This window comes from Anas platyrhynchos, chromosome 1, assembly GCF_047663525.1.
Source record: "Anas platyrhynchos isolate ZD024472 breed Pekin duck chromosome 1, IASCAAS_PekinDuck_T2T, whole genome shotgun sequence".
NCBI lineage: Eukaryota > Metazoa > Chordata > Aves > Anseriformes > Anatidae > Anas > Anas platyrhynchos.
Genome location: NC_092587.1, coordinates 116,753,804 through 116,774,859, shown reverse-complemented (window position 1 = coordinate 116,774,859; position 21,056 = coordinate 116,753,804). Strand labels below are relative to the sequence as shown.

The window sequence follows — 21,056 nt, the reverse complement described above, 5'->3', positions numbered from 1 at the left end:
GACTGTAAGAGTCAACACCAAGAAAAAAAATAATCAACTTACGACCCACACAGAGGTATTGTTGTACACTTAAAATCAAAGTTTAGTTTTTGGAAGTACAATAGGTAGGCATCAATTAAACAAACATTATTATTGACCTAAAAAGGATTTTGCTATTTAATTACAGTAAGAATTTTGGTTCCAGGTGCTCAATGCTATTCCAAATCATTTAAAATTTAGTAATACAATCAGCAAAATTTATTGCTTTGGAACTTGCTGCTGAACTTATTTAAAAGTAAAACTAAAAAGCAAAAAATAGTGACAGAAATGCATTCTGAAATTTGAATTTGTTTACTAGCAATCACAGATATTTCTGTAAACATATTTACTATGGCATTATCCAGAGGATTTTTCTTAAACATCCTTGGATCTTTTACCCATATTCTCAAGTCATTTATTTACCTTACAGATCATACTTGAAATATGGCTCATCAATAAAATGGATTTTCTTAATTGTAGAACAAGCGTATGTCTATTAAGCAACATAGCCTATCTTCTGTAATATTTCCTTACAAAGCCAAGTGCTTGGCTTATTTCTGTTTAAAACTAAAAGAGTAACTCAGTTTCCACAGATATACAATGCGAGAAAGGTGATACAACATCCTTTTAAAACAAACATTTATCCATTGTCAACTCAGCAAAAGCATTTTTTTTTGCATTAACCATAAGCTGTAAAGTTAAGTTATATCTAAAACAGGCTGTGTGTTTTATGTGTTCTCACAGAAAAGTAATATGCAACAGATTCTTATTTTTTTTAATAAAAATTATCCAAAAGAGAAAAAACTAGACTTACCAACTTAGGTATAGGCTTTTTGAAAACTTGTTTGTCTGGCACTATGTAGTCTTTTTCATAAAACGCATGAAGCAACAAGAACTCGTTACGCTCAGATCGTCCTCCCATCATTGTCCTTGACTATAGAGTGGGGAAGAAAAAAATAATTTTATAGCAAAGCACTGAAAACACACGTTGACATGCAAAAATATTTTAAAAATGTCTTTCATCTACTGTAAATTCACCTAGCATTGCTATTATGTTGTATCGGTAGCAGACAAAACTCAAATGTGACATCCTTGTGGAAATTTTACATTATTATTTAACTAGATCAAACTCTCACACAGCAAAAAAATGTACAGAATCATATATTCTGAGTTAGGGCTGATAAATGTAAACTAGCGGTCAAAGAAAGAAAACAGAACCATATTTGTGGGAGAACAGAGGTGGGAAGAAAGTTACAAAAATGTACCATAACATTCCCAGAGATGTTTGTGATCTGCAGGGCCAGTGGCAGAACATTCAGCTCACACATAATCTGGAGAATGAACTTGGCGTCTGTCCAGGTGTTTTCCAGCATGAATATTAAGTGAGGAGAATCACTGGAAAAAGAAGTGGAATCGTTTGTTAAAGTAAATTCAGGCTCCTTCATAATCTGCAGTAGATAGGGCCTGTAAATAGTACACAACTCATGTAGTACTTTTAGGACATTAGTGTTCAATTCAGCAGCAATTTTATTTATTAGGTTTTAATTAAAAATTAAAAATAAAAAAAAAATCAAGTTTACACATCCTATTAGTGTATCTAAACCAATGCTTTCACAACTCAATTTGCATCACACATAATAAGCCATCACACGCCAGCAGCTTGCCATTATGAATAATTAACATTATCAAATACTGTTAAGATAATATTTTATTTTTCCAACACCAGTATGTTAAGCGAGTGTTCCCATGACCAATGAAATAAGCAAGCACAAAGTCACTTAACAGGAAACAAAATGGCACCTAGACTTTCCAGCAAAGCATTAAAAACACAGGTCAACAACATACCTGTACATGTTTAGGATTTCCTCTGGTAGGATTGTTACCTTCTCCATTTTCAGAATCTGATGGACCAGTTCAGACAAATGGTAACTCTTGCAACGAATTAATTCTTTAGCTGAAATTTCTACATCACAGATCATCCGGCCACAGGCAGCATTCCTTTCACCAAACCCTCCTCGACCCTTTGCCACATCAGACAAGTAGAGGAAACAAAAAACAAAAAACAACAACATAGGTACAAATTTTTAACTGAGAACACATACCCAAAATACATGCGTACAGGACTTGGTCAAGCCATCTACCACTGAAACATTCAGCCTTTATAATCACACCCTAAATGAATTCATGGTGTACTTCAGTGCATGTAGAAGTTAAGAAGTAGATACTTCACTCTCATTACTAGTTAGATCCTTAATTCTTAAACTGTTGTGAACGTTGTATTATTTATTTTTTTAATCCTTTTAATAATTAGAACAGTCCCAATAAGAATGTGGGAATAGATTTTTTTTGTTGTTTATTTTTGGTCCAAGGATGGTTCGGGTTTTTTTGTTTGTTTGTTTTTTAATAGTAACAGCAGAACCAAAAGTTAAAAAAATAAATAAATTACTCAGCTCAGCCTCTATGAAAGACAGGGATAGACGAGCACAATCAGGCTTTGCACTTCAACGTGCGGAGCCTCACACATTGTCCTCTGAACAAATACATGCTAAGAACTACAGAATTATTAACCTAGCCATTCTCCATGGGATGATTCACCAATCAATCCAAATTACATTTTCTCATTTTACAGTTATAGCAGACAAAGACAGTTACAGTAAAGACTATTGCAATTAATCTGTCATTACCATCATCTACTTGAAATCTGTAAACTAAATTAGCCTAACTTGAAAATCAGTTTAGCTTATTACTGTAATAAAAGTCATATAAACACTCATCATTTCTGATCCGGGACACATGAAATCTAGCATGACCAACAGTCAAAATACATCAGTGTCACATTTACAATTCCTCAACAAAATTAATTCAATTTTAATCATATGCAACATAAAGGGTCTTAAAAGACTTGAGCAATCTTATTACCCCAAGCTTTGGCATATTGGACCTCCTCAGTCGACCTATCTTGGACCAGTGAGGGACTTTGCACACATTAATTCTTTGAAGCAGCACTTCCAGATCAAATCCATAAATATTATGACCCTTGCAGCAGAAAAAATAACAAAAAAAGGTTACGACAAATGCAAATTGAAAGACTTACTTTCACACAGTCGGTATTCCTTTGCCCTTTGTGATTTTTTCATCTAATTGATGGCATTATCTCCCTCATGGAAAGCACTTTCTAAGAGAATGTTCATCAACAGTACTCATTAGTTTCAACACTAACAATGCTGTTCAGCAGAAGAGCAAAAACAGCTCTGTAACTGGCTCATAACACACACAATTCAGCTTTATGCTTCCATAACAGAGGTTAAGATTTAAAAGCCTTCTAGAAAAAGACTACATTCTTTATACAGCATGTAAGGTTAGCTATGAGCAACTGCCTTCCTCTCCATCCATGAACGTCTCCGTATTGACATCAAAATGATGGAACTTTATTTCCTTTAACACTGCGGTTAGGCACTGCTGTTAAATCCAGACAGGCAGACATGTCAGACATGTCGCTCAATGTTTACATAGAGTACTCCAGCAATATTTTTCAAGTTTAAACAGTGCTAAGGACATCGATGACACTGGCTCGTGACCACAGCTGCAAGCCAAATGCTACTCTGATGAACAAGAACCTACACGGACCAACCAGTCAGGCACCAGGAACTGCCGGTTCACCATTTCAGATCCATCTGTGTGGTACAATACGTTTCTACAGAAGAAGCTGCTTAAAATCATCACAAGCTCTACAGCTGTAATAGAGTGGTCCTCTACCTGTACTATCATTTACTTCAATGGCACTAATTACTCCAGGTGCAAATTAAATCACACCAACACAGCTCTGCTGTTCCTAGGATCAGAGCTCTCACATCCCCACTACTGGCATCCCAAATTTAAAAACTGGCTGCAGTGCACTGATGCCTAGTACAGCCACCAAGAAGCTAGGCTTGTAGGGTCAATACTGGATACCAGGCACAGTGAGATGGGATCACATCAGGAATCTGACTGCTTATTTCATCCTATTCTCAACACCTGTTCCAATTATTTGTATACACCTCCTTAAGAATACGAAGTTGTATATAAACAGCCTCAGATTACTTCAATTTGTCTTCAAAACTTCATTAAATTCAGGATTGTATGCTAATTAAACTTAACAAAAAAAGAAAATGAGTAATTATAATAAATTCTCAGCTGCCAATACAGTAGAAAACAAAAGAATGCTCATCACAAAGCTTTGCTTAGATCCCATGGATTTGTAAAGGTCATCATTTTGATTTATAGTATAAACACAATCTAAATGGTGATACAAAATTATATGAGCATCTAAACTGAAAAAGACTCCGTATACAAAGAGCTCCCATTCTTCTGGGACATCACAAGGGTTTTTGTTGTTTGTGTCTTTCTGAGTTAAGAAAAAAAATACTTATTTCAAATACCATGGAAAAACTGCCTATTTCAGATATTATGGGAAATAAAAGGATGTATAAAATGCTGGCAGGGAAAATTCTGCATCACCTTTGTACCAAAGTATACCTGCTGTCTTATAAGCAAATTCAATTCATGAGGCAGTCTGAGATAAACATTAGAGAAAGGACAAAAAAAACTAAAAGGGGACAAAGGAAAAAGAACAAAGCTGACCAACTGACAATATGCTTTAATTTAACTCTCAAAGTCTCAGGACTACTCACCACAACAACATCTGGGTCAATTTTGTGAATCTTCGCAAGGAAAAATCCCAGCAGTGTTCTCTCTGTTGCAGCTATTTCTATTTTAGCATTCTAAAAGGAGCAAGAGAGCACCTGATTTCAATGACCCAATAAGTTTAAAATGGAAACATCTCCTCTCCCCTACTAGTTACGAGACAATAATAAAGCACCACAGAGTTCTCCCTTTCCTTCTGTAATTCAAGGCTTTTTGTTCTCATTCACGTAGACATAGAAAGCTTTTCTCAGAGGCTTTTTTCCATTTTGCTTTTGTATGCAGGTGTCTAGTGATATTTTAAGAGCCTCCTAAGAATCAAGCACGCCAGGAAAATGCTCCATGTACATCCTTCACTTGTGGGCTTAAGATCATACAGAAACAGAGGAAAAACAAAAATAGGTTATTCTATTATTCTGTCAACCCTCCCATTGCCCTTTAGAAAGGGTAAGTTTTGACAGACTTCACTATCCAAGGGAAGAAGAAAAATTTTCCTGGCTTATTACAAGTACATACTGATGTATAATGAAAATTAATTTTATCCTCTTTGCAAAACGTTTCATACTCTTTTGTCTAACACCCCATCTATCTTATGAGCACTACTAGCAGCAGTGCTGAATTGCATAAAGCATACACCTCTGTTTATAGAAGCAATACAACAAATACCTGGATTTAGGTTTGCAGAGTGAAAACTAATGAAATAACCATGCCATTCCTTTGCATATTTCTCTTACATGACTCACCCAATGCAACATGATGTTCATATTTTGAAGTACTACAGTCAGAGGGCTAACAAAATGAAATTACCTTCTTTTTAATAGCTTCCTTGAAGTCATAAGGAAAAATGCAATCATTTGGTTTGGACACAACTGCAAGAGAAATCATATTTGTTTTTACATACATGTTCTTAATTGTATTCTCTGTAAGAATCCATCCACAACGAAGGGAGCTAAGGGAAACTGACCTCTAACCCTAAAAAGCTAGCCTTATGTGAATACTTGCCTTTAATGTTTATGTTGTTTAAAGCACAAGATCTTTTTATTAAAAAAGTCATGCCTACCAGATGACAATTAGTCTTTTAATGAAGATCATATGTAAAAAGCCTTATGCATCTCCTCACCTGTCACTGATCTGGCTAGTATGATTAATTAAATTATTTAAATTATATAAATTAAATGATTAATTAAAAGATCAGCAAAGAAAAGCCACAAAAAGAACCAACTGTGAGGTACTGCAAGGTGCCTACTACAAATCTAGAGGTCAGAAGTTTACAGCTTCTTTTAAAAAACTGCTCTGAGACAGTAACTGATGAGATGCAAACCCAGAAACATCTCACCTAGATTGTCTCTTTGCAAGAACTACTAACCTAACACGCCAGTTTTGTCTGAAGACTATTAAATCACTTCTGAATTCTGGGTAGACCCTTTAAGATAAGAGTAATCAAAAAAAAGTATTAAAATAATCTAATATTCTGAGTAGAATTATCAATGGAGATTAAACTGTTGTTCACAGTTTAAGTATTTCCTCTCACAAGCATTCAAAATTCTTTATTATCCTCCTGCTAAAGTCCAAATCTCAAAATTTAGCTATCATACTGCAAGAGATTTTATTTACTTTTCTTTTTTTTTAAAAAAAAAAAAAAAAAAGCTTGTTTAGGAAAATAAATATGTCAAGTTTTAATAAAGTTCTATTGAGAAGAACTAATCTGAAAAATAACTAAGTGAAATAAGTAAGTGGTCTGAACTCATGGGTGAAAAACATCACCCAAGAAAACACATGATGAAGTAAAACTAATGAAAACTAGGAACCATACAGAGCAAGATTACTTCACATCACCTCAAACTAAGATGTGCAACCAAGTTTTCAATAAAAAGTCAGTATCCAGTAAATAAGGAGAAAAGAGTCAACAGTTAGTCACTTTTAATAACAAAAATAACAAGTTACTTTAATCCACTATTGCTGGAGTGACCAAGTGAAGTCTAAAAAAATAAAAAGAAAAATCCCACCCCACTCTGAAAGATGTCTTCTACACATAACCTGTTCCGAGTACATACCACAGAAATGTGTCTGAAAAGGAGGCTGAGGTGGGGCTTTATCCAAAGGAAATTTCTGATGGATCAGAGCTGCAATGGCCACAATCTAGACCAAGGAAGTACAAAATACATGTCAAAATACACATGATCTGTTATCAACATACATTTCTTCTCCACCCTGACACTTTTAAAAAAAAAAAAAAAAAAGTTTCCTTGCCTATTTTCTCTTACTTCCACAAAAAAAAAAAAATCCTTTATAACGCAAACTCCAAATATAAGAAGTTAAACAGAAAGTTATCAACTGATCTCACATAACTTATTCCTAAAGATTATCTCAGAACTTTGACATGAGAAATCATTCATTCTGGAAAACTTTGCTTTTATAAAATTTTCTTGAGTCTGAACAAACCCCATAATTTAAAGGATCACCTACAAAGTACAGGGGAGATGTGGGTAGGGTAAGACATGCAGAAGCCTTCCCCTAGGAAGGGCTGCCCCTGAGCAAGCAGTGAAGACTTCCAAAAACCCAAGAAGTAGCCAAGAAGTTTTAGTGTTCAGAAGCTATTACTCTACTGATCCTTCTGCTTGTTTTGCTGGCAGAAGTCCTGACTGCCCATACACTGATTAAAAAAACGCAAGAGAAAACAAATTAAACAGGCTTTAGAAAATCTTGGTAAGCAGAGTTCTACTGGTACCTGGTTCACGTCCCATTAGGTTGGCTTTAATTCGACCAAGAAGGCTAATTCTGATTGAAAAAAGTTGTGAGCTTTTTTTTTTTTTCCCACTCAATAACTCAGAGACAACTATCCTATAAAAGCTCTTCCTAAGTTAGAGAGACCTATATTACAAAACAGATAAATGCTTTGTGGTCTGCAGTCTGCAATTGAGGATGGCCACCGTTATCTTTCCTACTTCCCGAGAAAAGGAAAGAGCCTCACAGCAGAGTAATAGGTACTAGCAGGTTCTCATTCTACTTTGAAAAAAGTAGTTTTACCTAGAACATGTAACACTCAAGTCTACAAAATAATAATAATAAAAAAAATCCATTAACAGCTGTTCTGGGACGGTCTTACTAATAATTATTATGCATAACAGACAAAATAGAAGGCTTTAAAAATACATAGGATCTACTGTCTCAATAAATGATGACCAAACTGCTCCACTGAACCCACAGAGTTTGATCTATATCAGCAACCTCTAGTAAATGTTTCTTTGAAGTGCTCGCAGCACAGGAAGGTTATTCAGTAGCATACATATTCAGACATGGTTTATAAGATGAAGTTCTTTCAAGCCTTTTGAAAAAAAATTAGTGCAGTACAAAGAACAAAACAACACCAAACCAAAATCAAGAGCAATTACTTACCACGTTCTGGTGAGATTGAGGGTTCTGGGTGGTCTTTATGCTGAGAGACATGACCACAAGCGGAGGAGGAGGAAGAGTATCTTTAACCACATTCACCAAACCAGGCTTCAAGGCCACTGCCTCTATCTTACACCAGCTGACTGACTGATTGGAGGGCTCTAAGGAAAAAACACGAACCACCTTCATTCTTCTGGGAATCCCAGGTAAGACTTCTCTAGCAGTACCATCATAAAGAGCGTGTTCCTTCTATGTTTTGCTTTTGTGGAATAGTCCAAGATCCAGATTAATCCTGCCAAAATTTTGGGGACTCCCAAGGCCCTCACTCACCAGTCAGAAGCCTAGTCACATCAGGGGCTCTTTAACACCAAAAAAGCGCAAGGGAATATTTGTATCTAGGCCAAGATTTTCTGTCTCCTTTTAACAGCCGAGATGCCCCAAGTCTACTAAATTCTCAATTCACACATCAGTTACATATCTGAAGTTTAGGCAGACACGTTTAGATGTGGATTAATTTCCCTATGGAGCAGGCAACCAAAAAAAAAAAGAAAACATAAATGGGTAGATGAAAAAAAGACATGTTAACCACCCATTATCATTTGATTATTTTGGCCTGTCATTCCTTACTTGCTTTAAGAAATAAACAAGTGCTCATTCACAAAAGATGCTGATGAGGTAACTCTGTATAGGCTGTTACAAGGAAGCAGAGGCTACATTTCTGAGGGATTAACCTTTTGAAGACAGCTGTCGGTAGACATGGTTATCTTACTCCCTGCAAAACTATTTGACACCTTTCTGGAAACCCAACACTGACACTCAAACTGCACAGGCAGCTTCATCATGATTACTGATGACACTCTTTGGAGAAGCCATAGGAGACTCATCGAATGGTTGGAGACATGCTTATTCTAAATCTCTAAGGTATGAAGAGGTACAATTTGCCTGTTGCAGCCCAAAATTCTTACTGGTGCCAGCTTTGTATGAGCTAGGTGTTGAAAAGGAAAATTATCCTATCGGTATTCAATACTGTCAATACTATATTTGAAGTGCCTCAAAGATTTTGCCCAGTATAATTAACACATCCCCATGTTCCTGGGAATACACAGCACATGCCCAACGATTATCTCCAACCAAACCAAAGTAAGGCAGCATAACCTCCTGTAAGTAGTGCATGCCACAATCAAGAGGCAAAAAGGATTTCAAATACAAAGGTTCCACACCACAAACTTTCTCTAGTGCAAGAAAAAAAGCCATCTATCAGTGGCTTGCGCTTAAAAAGATGTTTGTTTGTTTTTTCCTGAAAATCTAAATTACTAAGAGAAGAAAAAGGAGTACATTTCTAGGAAAGTAACTTTTAGCTATCTCACTATATTGCTTTATACATTATATAAATTGCTTTAGGGTATGCACCAAAGAGCAGCTTCTATGGACTGCAGTTCCCTCATAATGCCATTCAAAGCTATAATCTGATCTGCACAGTGTGCAACTTCATACAGACGGAGTTCTAAAATACGAAGAAAAAGTTACAGTTTGTACTAGGTAATGAAAACTGCACAGTTAAATTACAAAATTAATTTGCAAGATGGGAATTTATCAGTGGAATTTACATTTTTCCTCACAATCTATAGTTATGTGTGTTTTTCAACAAGCAAGAATTTCACAAGCAAAGCACCATACGTGGATTTTTTATTTCCAGCCAGCACGGTCCTTTGATCTTCCTACTCATCAAGAGGAGTTCCAGGCTAGAAGTGTTAGTTCCAAATACATGTGAGAATGTTTCTCCTTTCAGATCTTGGGGCAGCCGAGGGTATTCAGCCTAACAAGTAATAAAAAACAGTCAGTCCTTTCCCACCACAGTCATGTTGACACACTACGTTCAGACGCCACCTTAACAAAACCAGGGAAGATCTGAAATCACAGTAATTTCCCACAGGCAAAGCCTTAATCTGTAATATCTTACGGTAATTCACAACATTACACTATTGACCCTACTTAAATAGGTGCATAAGTACCTAAAATCAGGACACTAATATAAAAATGCACCGAAGCAAACCTTCTTCATCCATACTGGATGCAAGAGAAGTATTATCATCAGGCAAGACTACAACAGTGCTCAATGACCATTTTAATAGAGAAACTTAATTAGATAGTTACAGTATTTGTATGACCGATGATTAAAGCTGGATAAAGTGTTTCTGCATAGCTGAAGAAAGATTTAGGACAGATAGCATATCTCTATGGGATGCTGCTTTAGCACCTCAAACTAGCATAAAAAATGAGTTAAAAAGACATTACCTCAGCAACTGGCCAAAATGGTTCACAACTGCCGAGTCCTACATTTGAAAGCAAGTCAAGTATTTCTGCTAATTAAGAGTAGCTACTGATGTTCTCATGGGATCTTTTTCCCATCTTTGCTGCTCAATTTTACAGCTCTTCAACTGAAGATTTGCTCATCCAGCTGCTATTTGCAAAAGCCATGTACGCAGAGATACCAGCTATACACGTGGATTCAACAACGCATTCAAAGGTAGCAAGCAATTTGAAACATCTGACAGCACTTCAGGCCCTGACCCAGCACAGCTAAAGGGCTGTTTGGCTGGTTACGTGATTTGGTAGCAAGACAAGACAATATAAGAAATACTTGGAATATACATACACAATAAGCAAATGATAACTGGGGGAGAAGACAGGAGGAATGTAGCAGTTTTTATATGCATTTCTCCCCCTCTCAGGACTTATTTGCACAGATACAGCTAACACTGACAAATATTAGTCTTCCTGATAAACAACTTTTTTTTTTTGTTAAGGACTAGCGAGTAGCCAAATGGTAACAAAAAAAAGCTACAAGCTTAGGCATTAATCTCTGAACTTGGGGAACAGGAAACATCCCCTCCCTTCATCAATAACCTCCCCCCCCCCCTTTTTTTTTTAAAGAAAAAAAACAATGATCAACTACCTACACACCTCAACACAGGTACAGCCACTAGCTACTAAGGGTCAAGTCCTACGATTTTTTCTTTAAATAAAAAAAATATTAAGTGGGTAGGAAAGCAGGTTATGTTCTTTCATCAGACAAATTATACTTACCGAATACTTAACTTCTAAGTATTCTGACTTTGCTGGAACATCCGGTATCTCAAAAGCATAATATTTTTCCACTTTCTATATAAAAGAAAGATATAATTACTTTTCCAATAACTCCCAATAGAAAATTAATTCTGTCCAATAAGAAAGGTTGTGAAATAAAGGCCAACCAAAACACAACACTTCAAATATCACAGGTTTGGATCATATATTACCACTTTTGCAACTTCTTTGCATTACAACCATGTAAAGATAGTAAGACTGTTTCAGTTCTGTTGGTCTTCTTAGCATGAACAGTTTCTACAGAATTGATTTACATGCATACTAACCATCACAAATCAAAAAGCATACAGTAAGCCCCTGCTTCATCAGATTGTCTTGGAGGCCAGGATAGGAGACAGGCTGAGGACCTTACTAACTCAAGGCAAACAGCCGCCGCTGCTCTTCCCTTGTCCACCAAGCCAGTCATCTCTTTGCAGAAGGCTGCCAGCTTGGTTAAGTCCCATTTCCCCTTTGTAAATCCACACGGAGCACTCCCAAGCACTTTGTTTCTTGCTTTTTTTCCTTGTGCATGTGTAAACACCTGTCACAACTAGATGTTCTACTGCCTTCTCCCAGGAACTGCACTGAGGCTGGATCAGCAGGGTAATTCCCTGGATAATCCTTCACTGCATGGCTGAGGTTGGAGGGGACCTCTGGAGGTCATCATCTTGTGCACCTTGAGGCTAGCAGTGACACTTCCTTTCTTCAGTCCTCAGGAGCCTCCCCTGATCATCGTGACCCCTCAAAGGTAACCAAGAATGGCCTCACAGTGGAATTGGCCAGCTCCCTCATTCACAGGTGCATCCCATCCCATCCCAGGGACCTGTATCTATCTGTCCAGTCCAAGTGTTCCAAGCCTTTCTTGTTGCCCTTTGCTTTCCTTACCAGATTCATCTCCAGATGGGCTTTAACCTTCCTAATGCACACTTGGATGGTGCCTGCACATTCCTCCTGGGTCACCTGACCCTGCTTCCACCTCTTGCATGCTTCCTTTTCTCCTTTGAATCTATTCAGAAGTTCCTGGTTCATCCATGCAGGACACCTACCACCTTTGCTTGACTTCCTCCTTGTGAGGATGGATCATTCTTGAGCACAGAGAAGGTGGACCTTGAAAAGTAAATGAGCTCTTCTGAACCCCTATTCTCTCCAAGGACATTTTCTATAGGATTTGTCCCAACAGGTACCCAAGCAGGCCAGAGTCTGCTCTCCAGAACACCAGGATTATAATCCTGATTTTTGATTTTTTCTCCCCCTCTCATGATCCTGAACTTCAACAACTCTTGTACACTGCAGCCAAAGCTGCCCCTGAACTTCACATCCCCATCCCGTTCTTCCTTGCTTGTAGGAACAAGGCCCAGTCCAGTGTCTCCCCGCATGAGGTCCCCAGTCAGCTGTGTTCAGGTGTCATTATTGCATTCCAGAAACCTCCTGCATTGCTTGTGCCCTGCTGCACCACCCCTAGAGCAGACATTGTGGTTGTTAAAACCCTCCATAAGGAACAGGGCTGGCAAAAGTGAGGTTTCTTCCACTCATCCAAAGGCCTCATCTTCTGTTTCCTCCATCAAGCAGCCTGTAGCAGATACCCACCATGATTTCACCCCCCTGGCCTGCCCTCTAATCCGGGCCCAGAAACTCGAGCAGGAACTGCCCCCTCACCATCCCAGCCCATGGTTTTTACCACACCCTGTCCCACCACATATCCATAATCCCAATGAGTAAACCTGTAGCTGCACAGTTCTTCTTTCCATGCTCTGTGCTTTAGCATGCAGGCACTTCAGAGAGGGACCCAAGAGCTGTTTACTTTATTACATGCTTTCTCTGACAATATTTTATGATTGACTTGGGTTTTGGTAGAAAGTAGTCAGTTTGTTTATATGTAATGCAGAGATAGTTAAAGCAGTATCAAGCCCTGTGCAACTTCACTGAAAGTCAAGTATCACTTCTGCTTTCTCTGAGAACAATAACAATTTCACAATATGCTCAGTTTGTCAGTTTCTAAGAATAATTACCTCCATTTTCAAAGCAATTACAGTATCCTGTTCAGTGATGCTATGGTACTTGCTGAAATGCTCTGCAACACTTCACAGACCATCTGCACTACCGCTACACATCCATGCTACTTGATTGTGTTACACCATGACTATGCTACAACATTGACACAGAAGCAGAAAGCAGTAAAGTAACTTGGCCCAACAGCATCACTCTGAGGTCAGAACAGTGTAAGAAAGTAGCCTCCAAATGCAGGTCTGAACAGTAGAGCCAAAGCAGCACCTCACGTGAGCAGCGAATCCCAGCCATAATGTCACAGATGGCCGTACATTGCTTTTAGCACATACTACTTTTTTTTTTTTTTTAACCTCTCAGGCTTCAAACAAGTTCTTGTTGCAAACGCAAGCTGAACGCAGTGTAAAAATAGCATGCTGCAGTGATTCATCTGCGTTATTCCACAGAGCTCAGCTCAATTACACAAGCCTCTGGTCATAACTGCAGTGAATGAATGCTTTGCTGCAGAGTAATCTGCCCTTCAAGTGGCCCTTCAGAGAGCAGAAATGAGCAGCAGTGATTAGCTGCGAAGTTTCTAAGTGGAGTATAAGGCTGCTTTCAAATTGATTTGTGAAGACTTGCTAACTTGGCAGCAGTGCAACCCACTGAAGCTGCAATTAGCAGCAGGTGCAGGAGGAAGTGATATGGCTTAAGTGTATCTGTTCGCAGTGACAAAGTTTGGTGCCGGCAGGGCCGCCACTGGCGCACGCGCACAGCCCGAGAACAACTTGTCTCGGGGTATTAATAGGGGCTCTCTCCACATCATCACAAAACCAGATATTCTCAACAAAAAGAACTTTGGGCACATTGTAGGTACACGAGTAACCTTTCTAATTCCCAGCTAATGGTGGAAGAATACGAGTTTCTCCATGTGTCACAGTACTATGCCAGAACTGAGACACAACTGCTGTGTATTACCCTGAGCACATCAGTCACGAGTGTCCCACTCACCTGACAAATATTGCCATCAGCCTTTCCAAAAATCTTTCAAAAACACCAACCCTTTCAATACAGTAGTTAACAGGAACAGTGACTGCACATCACAGAACAAGGGGGCTCTTCTAAACATGAACTCTTAACCCCATACAGTCACAACTGTGTGGAGTTCCCTTTTTTGGAGCATTTACCCAGCTGAATGCAACCAGCGTTTCCATCTGGGAGCCCAGCACAGCTACGTGGAAACAGAGATGGAAAGGATGTATAACATGACAGCTCTGGTGGCATGACTGCAAGGAAAAGAAACACGGTGACTCCTTAATAAAAAGGGATTAATAAGGTATATAACCAGGCAAACTGAGGGCTCTCCGAGTGGAACAAAAGCAAAAGAGGATGAAGTAATGGGACAACAACCCCAGTAATTCCACAGTTACCTTGCAGGCAGCAACAGCACCCCCTGCTGCAGCGATGCAAGCCTGGCCCGGTTTGCTTTGCAGGACCCTGCCACTTGCTCACAGTGAACATTGTGTTCAGCTGGAATAGCTGAGTCTACAATACTTTCCTTGAATAGTCCTCCAAAGGCCCACGGGCAGCCCCACTCTCCCTTACCTTTCCTCTCATCCCCCACACGACTTGCTGTACCCCTGCTAGCTCATTAAACCCTTCCAAGAGGCAGTAACCATCAAGATCAGAATAAAAAAAAAAAAGCCAGTGAAATAAAGCTAGAGAGAGTCTTCTACGATGTTAAGTGTGTAAAAATTCAGTAAGCTGAAGCATCTGACAAACAGTATTTGAATTCTATTTATTTAGAAACACTTCCGGTGGGTTATTCCAGAGCTTCTCTGCACCCTCAATTATCTTGCCTAATTTATTCACAAATTAAATTTCATAAATATGTTCTTGTGCTAAAACTGTCCTTTAAATAGATCTCTTGCTGCTCATCCCCATTTCATATTTTTAGAGAGCCAAAAGCTCCTCCCATTACTCTCCACTTTACTAGGCCGGAAAAAAAAAAATAAAGCTTTTTCTATCTAATAGTAAATCTTTTTCGATCTCTGCTACAACTGGTTTTTCTTTTGTCTCATCCTCCCTACTGCTATCTTCCTTATCTGATGTCACTTGAGTTTGTTCTTCCTCATCAGCACGATCAAGTGTTATAATATTCTAGGTAAGACCTTAACAGTGCCTTCATGCTGCTAATTGCCTCTCCCTGCTAGGGATCACTCCTGTACAACACCCAAGAATCCCAGATGCACTGCAGCCAGCCCCAGACAAGTCAGGTCTTTCATCCCAAGCTCTACATAAAAAAATCAGTAAACATTTGACAAGCTTTGAACTAATTTCGGAAATAACAGTTAGAATACTTTCAGTATGTGGCTTACCTCAATTTCTAAAAGCCATCATTGATAATTAAACAGTATTATTCTGTTACCTCGTCCATACTTTTTTCCTGAGTACAATGGAACAGATAGAAGCTTCCTAAATTATTATTATTTTTTTTTTTTTAAAGTAGATCTGCATCTTTTCAAAGGCCTTTTCCCCTCTTTTCTTTTCTGGAACACAAGTGTTTGCAACATGTTTTAACAAGGAATTGATTCTCATTCCTGAAAGGGTCTTTGAATAATGAGCTATTACACACTTCTTACCCATTGTTAAATTCCCCCCGCCCCTTTCCAATTTTCACACAAAACAAATAAGTTATGATCAAATATATTTGAAAAGTAACAGTGAAAGAACTGGAAGAGCTAAATTTGGATCAGAAATTCAGGAAAAAAGCTAGAAAAAAAAATAAATGTTTTACAAAGTTCTAATGAAGCCCTCATTTTCCCTAAATGATGTAAGCAGCACACTAAGCCACATATTGCTGAGATGTCATTTCTTACACAGATTTGCCACTTGAGAAGCACTACTGATGTTTTCACTTCATCAGCCTAAACTGCCCAAAGTACTCCAGCTTTGCATTAGATGACATCCCGAGATTCCTTCCAACCTGAATTACTTGGTTTTATTTTCCCTCACGTATAAATTGTTAAATTCCTTCTTGCTATATTTTTACCTGCCATCCCAACTGCTGATCAACTATCCCGGAATGAATCTTATCAAGTCACAAGTTCACTAGCCTGGGACAAGTTACACTGAATTCCACAACACCAGTAATTACAGTGAAAGCCAGCTTTACCAGGCTAATGATGTTACTTCAAGAAACAGAGAAGCTTCTGAGCACTTCATTTTGAAGAGATCTTTTCTTCCAATTAGCTACCTTTCCGCACACACAAACTCTCCACCTCTGCCCGCTCCCCCTGCACTGTCAAGACAGCTTGCTTGTTTGTCTATGTGTAATATCCTTCTCATACTAACAATCTAATTTGGTCCAAATCTGCAACACTAACAGCAGTAGCAGCTCTTTTCCTGCAGTTATGACAAATATATTACTGTCAGTGCAAATTTTCCATTACAGCAACATTCTGTATTTCAATGTTCTTTTGAGGATGTGCTGAGCAAAAGGAGCACAGCAATAATCACAGAATTTCTAGGTTGGAAGAGACTGCAGAACTGTTGCACACAACTGTAAGGCCAGACCAGCTTAAGGTTCAAGACCAGACGACAGTCCTCACAACATGTTAACTCTTGGATAAGCTCACTACAACGATCTCTGCCCCGAAGAGCACACATTATAAAGATAAATCTGCCAATGTGAGAAGATAAAACATGCAAACATATAAGCCTCAACATAACAGTTGTCAAATATAAAGATGATCTAATCCCAGTGTACTGATCTATCTGCTGAACAACACACTGTCACTTTAAACTCTGACACTAAGATCTGATATTTGAATTTCAGCATAACCTCTCCCACTGGATAGTTTATCAACAGACTTCCCACCTTTCAAACCATAACAGAAAGTGATCAAATAGCGTGCTTATATACAAACCTTGGATTTGAACTTCATAATCTTATATTTTGGTGAAATATTGTCATTGAATTCCTTGAAGACACTCATTATTGTTACCGGAGTCTCTGTCTCTTTCCCAGTAGATAGATCGATTTCCTATAAAGAAGAAAAAGTCACATTTCACAAATTTAAAAAAAAAAAAGCCAGCTGACAGAACCAATAAGTTGAATTTTGCTCTGGTATTATGAACCATTTATTTCCTCTCTAAGGGAATACTACAATGCAATCAGCCAGGAAAACCTTCATTTAAAAATATTAATTGAAAACAGAGTGTTGAGAAAACTCTGAAGTTTTCTAATCATACTCCAAGACATTTTTACTCCGTGAGCAGCAAATCCAAAACATAACAATTTGTCTGCACTTGATAGTTAGGGCTGAGGGAAAGCAGCAACACTCTACTCTGCATCTCACGTGACATACCATGTATACATTGCACACAGCTTTACCTCTGGCATCAGACAACAGACGACGGTTCCCGTAAACACACTACTAGAACTCATAACCTGCCATAATCAGAATGAAAGGTACTTATGTTTGACATGCTTAAAAGATATACTTACTGTTTCACGTGGCAGTAGATAAACAGTTCTCTCAATATTTTTCACCGTCACACAACAGCTGACGTAGGTGTTTGCCGATTCAATCCAAACTTTGCCAAACAAAAATACCACGCCTAGGGAATAACAGCAGAGCAAAGAATTCAATATTCTTAGTGCTGCTTAAAGCAGCTATCACACATTCTTGCACAGAAACACAACCATTTCCTCATTTAGGTCCCTGAACAACAAATCTTTCCAGTGCATCAGCACATTCTGAATCGTTTTAAACATCAGCTTTGTAAATGGTTATATGCATAGTTCTTCATGCCCCTACCTCCATCACTATAGTAACAACACCCTGATATATGAAATTCAAAATGGCATCACACGACCAGTCTCCGAATTCTGATCTGATATTCCATTTCTATCTACATTAGTTTGATAATTCATGAAGAGAGAGAGGGAAGAAGTCACTGAAAGCTGAAGATAATCAGAATGCTTGCGCTGTCAATCACTCCTGAAACATTTCTGTCATCTGCAATTTCTCATTCTTCGGCTAGACCAGAACAATTAATCCTCTTTTCTTACACGTTAGTACTGTGAGATTAAGACTCTATTACTTATAAAATCTACAGAAACACATACAGAAGACAACAACTAGAAGTTGATTGGTTTTAAAAACATTTCAACTGGCTATTTTTAGCAGATAAGAACACTGCAAGATTTATTACGTTGCAAGAAATCCTGCATGTAGTTGTAATGCCAATAGACATGTCAAAAAGACCGTATACAGCAGGACTGATGCAACTGACTGTTTGCTGTGGACCATGTCATTATTGTACACGCACATCTCTGAGCCACTGAGAATCTGGCATTAGCACAAAATGCTGCAAGCTGCTTATCAAGCGATGGTAAACTGTGGCACAACACAGCAGCAGTGTAGCTGACTTTCAAGTAAAATGAACTTCCACGTACAATTTGAAACCTTGACTCCCCTTCGAACTCCATAAATAATTTGGAATTAGATTACACGAGAGACAGGCTCCCTACAGTACACTGCTATTCATGAAATCAGAAATATCAGAGCTGAGACTGTCTCAGAAACAATGTTTCACGTAAGGCAGATTTTGGAACCTACATTTCTCCTTGGTCTGACAATCCATGAAACAAGTCCTTTGTTAAGAGTTGTAAATTATCTTTGCCATGCAATCTCTCAGATGTAAAGGTACCTTTCTTACTCCATTAGACAGCAGATAAATCAGTGCAGATGCACTAAGATGGATGACAGAGTTAGAGTGACAGGCTAAGAAAAAATCATTTCTTGAGTGCTTGGAATAGATGTGAACAAGACTACTTTTGTCGAGGATAGAGAAGAGAGTGTTGCAGTTTTGAAGATGAGAGCGAGGATACATGCTTCAGCTGCACAAAGTATTTTAGAGATTTTAATACAGAGACAATCTTCAAGATTTAGACAGTTTGAATAAAAGGATCTAGAAAGAGCTGAAATTACAGATCTAAGTGACAGGGAAGATGGAGTCCTTTTCCCCAGCAATCACTGCAAGAGAGGAGAGGGGCTCAGGTGGGTGTGAATCATACAAAAAGACGAAACTATGGCAGAGGCCGCAGACCAGGAGCTGGTTGTTTGAAGAGCTGGCAGTATTAAGAGCACTAAGAAGTTAACCTGCCAGGTGTACATGTAAGCAGGTGAGGTAGAAAGAAGGATACAGAAGCCCAAATACAGGATAAAAAGACACCTGTATTGCAGAGACGAACTTCAATCAACTCTAGCACAGTCAAGTAAGTGGTCTTAATTGCCAGGTTCCACAGAATCAATTTAATTTAGAATGGAAGGAACCTTTGGAGGTCACAGCTGGTCCCCAAACACACACCTCCCACCCCAACACACATGCACACTGGAAGCAGGACCAACTTCATAGAGCTTTCAGAGACATTTCACATGTAAAACCAAGAAATTAGAGAAGAGATACTGGACTCCATCCCCTGTAAACTTGTTTGTAGAAAGAAGGAAGAAAAGGGAAAAAAAAAAAAAAGAAAGAAAAGCTTATAAAACAAAGTCTGTGAGAAGACCAAGTTACCAATAAATCAAAAGGCAAGCAAAGTCAAGATACAGGGAAACCATCTTGCTCCAGGGAAAGAAAGGGCTTTTTTTAATTATTATTTCTTTAAAATATTAATAGGATTACAATTCTCAAGTTCTCTCCCTGAGACAGCAAGGGGAGTTATGAAAAGTAAGCCTCCGACAAATCATTAAGTTTGAAAGAGTCTTATGATTACGCCATGGTATTTACTCTTCAGGCGATGCATTTGAGATCCCAGCAAATGAGGCATAAACAAAGATCATGAACATGTTAAACAAAAAGCTGTACCAAAATTTTCCCTTCTACACTACTAATTGAAAACAGGTGCAGTCTTTATTATTCAATCCTGAAAAAGTCATAATGAGAAAAGAACACTCCTTGCATGCGCGGAACAGAAATCCTTTCATAATTATGTTCCATTCAGCAACCACTGACTTAGAAGACAAAAAAAAAGGAAAAGAACAATAGTGGGGTCTTTAAAAGGAGCAATTTTATATTAGAGCCATTGATTTCATCAAGATATCTATGATTATTACCACTCCTATCACTAAATCACTAAGCTGTTCAACCCAGCACAGTCACATATTTAAGTTCAGCATCCCAACTTACAAAGAAAGGTGTAACAGAGAAACATATCTGACTCAATGCTTACAGCATCATGGCAAAATGCCTTCAACAAGGTACGACAGAACCTTCTGGTAAGCCTGCATGAAGCACAAATGAGAAATCTTGGATTTTAAAGAAAAGGACAGATGGGAAGTGCTGAGAACAGATGTGAATACAACTTCTCACATGAAGGCTGGAAGACAAAGAGGTGCAGTTTGGAAGGTATGAGAGCCAGAATTCACACTTCAGCTGCACGAAGTAGCTTAGAGATGCTAATACAGAAACAATATTCAAGAATTACTTGGTTTGAATAAAAACATCTAGATAGAGTTTACATCCTTCAGGCCATCTTCTTCCCTCTATAAAAGGTCCTTCCCCTTTATACAAAATCATGCAACTGCTATTGTACAGGTTTTCTTCTTATCCACCGGAATTTTAAGGTAGGTTTCCAGAAAAAAGAAGCAAGCATGCTCAACTGTTGCGCCACTACACAAGAAATTAGCAATATCAGCTTATTCCTAGAGCACAAAGATTTTAAGATTGCCAGTGGGTCACCAACATCAAGAAGTGCTAGTAGCTGCCTTTGTACCACCCCAGCGTTATGCTAGACCAAGAGACAACATTCTTTCTTTGCCCACTCAGAGTGCCCTGCACTGAAGACA

At 38.4% G+C, this 21,056-nt stretch overlaps 1 protein-coding gene across 3 annotated transcripts in view; it reads right to left on the bottom strand.

Annotated features, from left to right (window-relative positions):
- Window positions 1–21,056, bottom strand: part of POLA1 (DNA polymerase alpha 1, catalytic subunit) — a 200,738-nt gene that overhangs the window by 170,963 nt on the left and 8,719 nt on the right. For all 3 annotated transcript variants that reach the window (XM_027449032.3, XM_072027409.1, XM_038168922.2), the window contains exons 11-22: window positions 17,711–17,823; window positions 17,130–17,246; window positions 11,179–11,253; window positions 9,769–9,907; window positions 8,095–8,252; window positions 6,753–6,837; window positions 5,506–5,567; window positions 4,689–4,778; window positions 2,938–3,054; window positions 1,864–2,039; window positions 1,284–1,413; window positions 833–952 (exon numbers count right to left, since the gene is read on the bottom strand). In XM_027449032.3, the coding sequence (XP_027304833.3) occupies window positions 833–952; window positions 1,284–1,413; window positions 1,864–2,039; window positions 2,938–3,054; window positions 4,689–4,778; window positions 5,506–5,567; window positions 6,753–6,837; window positions 8,095–8,252; window positions 9,769–9,907; window positions 11,179–11,253; window positions 17,130–17,246; window positions 17,711–17,823 (1,382 nt within the window). The remainder of the gene's footprint in view (window positions 1–832; window positions 953–1,283; window positions 1,414–1,863; window positions 2,040–2,937; window positions 3,055–4,688; window positions 4,779–5,505; window positions 5,568–6,752; window positions 6,838–8,094; window positions 8,253–9,768; window positions 9,908–11,178; window positions 11,254–17,129; window positions 17,247–17,710; window positions 17,824–21,056) is intronic.